The 5,000-nt window shown below is 39.8% G+C and overlaps 1 protein-coding gene across 2 annotated transcripts in view; it reads left to right on the plus strand.

Annotated features, from left to right (window-relative positions):
- Positions 1–2,588, plus strand: part of LOC123514616 — a 376,434-nt gene extending 373,846 nt beyond the window's left edge. For both annotated transcript variants that reach the window (XM_045272601.1, XM_045272602.1), the window contains one exon: positions 1,017–2,588. In XM_045272601.1, coding sequence (XP_045128536.1) covers positions 1,017–1,087 — 71 coding nt within the window. In that variant the 3' untranslated portion in view covers positions 1,088–2,588. The remainder of the gene's footprint in view (positions 1–1,016) is intronic.
- The last annotated feature ends 2,412 nt before the right edge of the window (positions 2,589–5,000 follow it).

Raw genomic sequence — 5,000 nt, forward strand, 5'->3', positions numbered from 1 at the left:
TTGGGCGACGTGAAGGACATCTAAGAGTAACATTTTGAAACTCGCCGTTTATGCTTTGATTTAGATCGGGGTTCCGTCTTACCCCATGGGTCCGTCTTACCCAACCTTCCCCTACCTATATTTAAGTCTTAACATCTTGCATGTCCAAAAGTCCCTAACACTGTCTATCAATATCGCGCTTTCCTTCTTGCTGACACTAACACAATATTCAGCATGTTTCTAAGAAAAAATAACCATCCCAGTTCTCCAAGCCAACAACCTGAAGCACTGTATCTCGTGTCTTTGCATTGCTTCCAAGGCAATTCTCAATAGGGAGATTCATATTTTTTAGCTGCTCAGTCTTTCTGATGGTCAGTATTGTTTACGTGTAAGACAATGCATTGACGATACTTTTGTTATTCTTACCGAATCTTCGGCATCTTACCTTGATTATTTCGGTTGAGTTTATTTCATGTAGCTTAGAATACAGTGTAAAGAAAGTTTTCGATAAATTCGTATTTAAGCCTTTAATTTGTAGGCTTCATTGTAGAATCTTTCCATCTTTCTGCAGTATTATTCCTTCCTGGCCGTTCTGTCAATATAGTGGTACAATGACAGTGTTTCTTGTAAAGGATAGCAGATGCAACACTGCAGCAATGAGAAAGACACTGAAGACAGTCCTGCAGTTATTGGGTAGTAATTTATAAAACGAAAAGCTTTTCCGTTTTTTACCTGATTATTGCTCTTCAGAACATGAGAACTGCATTTCTTCCACTGTTCATTCTTAACCTCAGTTGGCCAATATCTTTCTATTATCCCTATCAACGGTAACTTCCATTTATCTACCCTAAATTGTCTAACTTTTAGATCCTTATAAAGATAGCTTTTCTTAGAGCGATACTGTGTGTGTGTGTGTGTGTGTGTGTGTGTGTGTGTGTGTGTGTGTGTGTGTGTGTGTGTGTGTGTGTGTGTGTGTGTGTGTATGTGTGTGATTTGTACTTTTTTTGTACAATGTGTTCTTTGTTCTTCTTTGACAGGCTCGAAGGTGACTTACTCTGCCCTCCTTTGCTACATGGTGACCACCTCACTCTTCCTGATGATGGTGTAGTGTGTGCAGAGCCTTAGCAGTGTCCTGTGGTGCTGTCACGGTCCCTTCACAACAATGTCGAGGTCAGCAGGTATTCCCGTTTAGTGGCGGCTGACTGATCCCGACTACCCAATGCCTTCCTGTTGGTGGTGCAGTGTCTTTGGAACTCTGATAGTGACTGGCAGTGTCTGACAACTGTTTCCTCACTAAGGGTGATGTCCAGCGCGATGGAGTCGACCCTTTTATGTGGTGCATATTGGCGGCGGCGCCTCTCCGCCTGGTGCAAGGTGTGGCCACTCACAGAATTCTGGTCTGTGGTGGAGTGTGCAGTTAGCGTTCTTGTCGTGTTACATGTGTAGAGTTGGGGCCAAGTAGAGTAAACCACACTCTCTATCTATTACCTTAGGATACATTAGAAATAAGAAAACCCTACAAATAGGACCGGTTAACACATTTGTAGGAAACTTAGATTTTGCTGTGAATTTATAAGATACTATATGCTACTTGCCTTATATGTTTACTATAAATGTTGAAGAGCAGAGATATTCTATCATGTTCAATATTATTTTCTTATTTCTCTATAGGACATACAATCGCGTACAAATACACTTAATCTATCTGTCGCTCGCGCGTGTTGGCGTCGACGGCCTGAAAAGTCACCACTGGACCACCACGCGATGATCAGCCATGGCGAGGAGGGACCGACCATGGCCAAGACCACCGTCACCGTTATTTCGGCGCGCCAAGCAATAATGCCGACAGAAAGAAAAGTAAAGACTGATAAGCCATGGATGGAAAACCAGAAATTTCCTTACAGCCCAACACCGCGTGGAGAAGGATACACACAGCTAGTATGTGAGAATGTAGGGACCTTCCAGAAGTAAGAACTATGTAGGGAGAAAAAAAACAATGACAGGGAGCCCTTCTCATGGAACTCCCAGTCCTGATATATCTCCGCGCCAGCGTTGTGGTCGCCGGCTCAGGGAAACGCCACCCCGTCGCCGATAGTATTTAATTCAAAGCATGCTCTACTTTTCCATCTGCCAAGTGTATCGCAAGGAAGTAGAATGTCAAGATTTACTGTACTAGTTCCTTCCACTATTATCATAAAGAATATAATTTATTTTGTATCCCGGACAAGATCCATCGACACTTCGGTGCTGACTGCATGGTAGATGGAGAATGTAGAATGGTGGATGGAATGTAATACTACGCCGTGCTGGAAGATGAACAGTAAGGGTATGGAAGTCCTTTCCATGTGTTTGGCATCACGCCTTCCGAACATTTTGCCTCCATTGTAGTTTTATAATAAGAATACGTGGCAGCCTCTCGGCTCACACCATCATTATCCATCTGTGTCTGTCAGTGTATGATCAAACTGATCCGGAATGAGGACTTGCCAGCATTTTCACGCCTTCGTTTTCAAACTGCACATGAATGATAATGGAGAGAGAGAGAGAGAGAGAGAGAGAGAGAGAGAGAGAGAGAGAGAGAGAGAGAGAGAGAGAGAGAGAGAGAGAGAGCATGGACATGCTATTCTAAACAATTTATGAATGCAATCAATAGAGAATAATCACTAAACTTGCATTATTATTGTTATAACTGTATTCCCATGGTTCACTTATCTCCACCCATTTCCATGTCCCTTACCCCAATAAAGCATCAGGGATGACAAAGTAGCGAAGCAAGGACGAGTCTCTCAGACCAAGTTGGAGTAACAGACCAAGTCTTACTGTTGATGCTCCTGCTCTGGATGAGTTGGGATTCTAATCCCCTGGTTCCTCTTTTTCCATAATGATTTATATAAACACTTATCAGTTTCCTTTATTGCAGATGTTGATTCCCAAATAATTGAATATACCAGAATAAGGGCTGTAAAGGCCAAGACGAGATTTAAACTGAGGTATGCATATTGTACTGTTTGGCAGCTCCTTGCCTTCATGATTTCCATACTTCCACATCATAGTTATATCAGTTATAAAGTATAAACTCGTGTCCTGCCTCCTTAACTCTAAGAGGCAGAACGAGAGTGCAAACTATAGTGCCCTGTCTCTTAATTGGTGCCATGTAGCAAACTTAAGAGACTGAAGAGACCATGGATTTACACACGTAGGTATACTAGTTACCCTTCCTCCATGTAAATTCTCGTACAAGTCGAAGATGTAGATTGTTGTTCCCATTTCTTAGTTGATGTAACCAATATACGCATTATCTGTTCAGTGTATGATGAGATTTGCCTACTTTATGCATATCTGTCTGTCTATCTATCTATCTATCTATCTATCTATCTATCTATCTGTATATATATATATATATATATATATATATATATATATATATATATATATATATATATATATATATATATATATATATATATATATATATATATATAACTAAAGTTGAAAACTTTGTAAATTTTTAAAAACAAAAATGATAACAATGATAATGTATTTGTGCAAGACACGTCATGCACTGAGCAGACAATAGATGGCAATTAGAATAACAAACTGGTTAAATTAAGGATGGCAAAAAGAAAAAAAAAAACAGAACAGACTGAAAACTTATGGAGAGATAAAGTACCTTTCGCTGGGATGCCCTGAAATAGACTACCAGCTGACCTTTATCATGAAGAAGAATCGTAAAGACTGCTGCTACTGATAATAGTGATCCCATGTATATTTTTTTAATATTACTTTCATTTATTTACAAAGTCTGCGATCTCTACAAAGCGCAAACAGATCAAGGTTTTCTTGCGTCTTGTATATAGTGTTCGATGCCTAGGTAAAAACTTGTCACTTTGTTCTGATTGGCATCTAATTTTTATTTCTAGTATTGTCTTTCGATGACAGTGTTATGTGTTCTATCATTGTGGTCTTACGTGATGTTTTTACACTGAATATATGACATAACTTTTAAATGAGGAGTTTTACTTAACAAAATAATTATTTTATGTGTCGTTAACTTAGATTTTCGTTCCAAATCTACGTTAGAGAGAGAGAGAGAGAGAGAGAGAGAGAGAGAGAGAGAGAGAGAGAGAGAGAGAGAGAGAGAGAGAGAGAGAGAGAGAGAGACGGCACTAATTATTGCGTCATTTTTTTTCCTTTCTTGTTTTGTGTTTATTCCCCAATTTTATCAAATGTAAAGAAGAAATTAATACGAGTAGATAATTGCATGCGGAGATGCATCAGCAGTGAAACGGCCGGCGCAGGACAGGTGTGGTGAAGCCCTGGCAGGTAAAACAGAGCTGGAACCATAAGCATAGTGTGTGGAGGTGTGTGCAGTTATAGTGATTTCTGAGAAAGGTGTGCGTTCTTCAAGAGATCATGCAGTTAGGGATGAGTGAAATGTGGTGAGCTGTGAATAAGATGTGGAGTTGTGGTGAATGGTGTAGTGTAGGCATACTTTGTGTTGCAGGTAAAAGAACAGACAGTGAGATGCGGCATGCAGGGAATGGTAAGTGTGGTGCAGGGATAGAGTATTTTAGCAACGTGGTGAGTGAGACGTGCTGTGTGTTGATACTGCTTCTTTCCTCCTAATTAGAAAAAAAAAAAAAGACGCAGGACATACATTCAACCACCAATCCCCAACAGAAGTTCCAACAGGAGCTCAGCATCAGGAGGGAGGTACGTAATGATCACCACTACGTAATTGTTTCACTGATGCAGAATATTTGCCATTAGTATGTCAGAGAAGTATTTTTTTTTTCTTTTATAGAATTGCGGAAAACTTGATGCGAAAACACAACAGCGCTGAAAATATTACGGTAAAGGAAGTCATTTGCAAAACGCGAACTGGAGATATGAAAAAAATCTTACGTGTACGATTTCTCTGAGACAAAGTACAAGGTAAGTAAAGTTATTCTGCCAAGTTTCTTTTCCAAGAGAAAGTTATCTATAGTAGAAACTGGGAGTGGAAAACGAACTTATACTTA

This window comes from Portunus trituberculatus, chromosome 38 (assembly GCF_017591435.1).
Source record: "Portunus trituberculatus isolate SZX2019 chromosome 38, ASM1759143v1, whole genome shotgun sequence".
Taxonomy (NCBI): Eukaryota; Metazoa; Arthropoda; class Malacostraca; order Decapoda; family Portunidae; genus Portunus; species Portunus trituberculatus.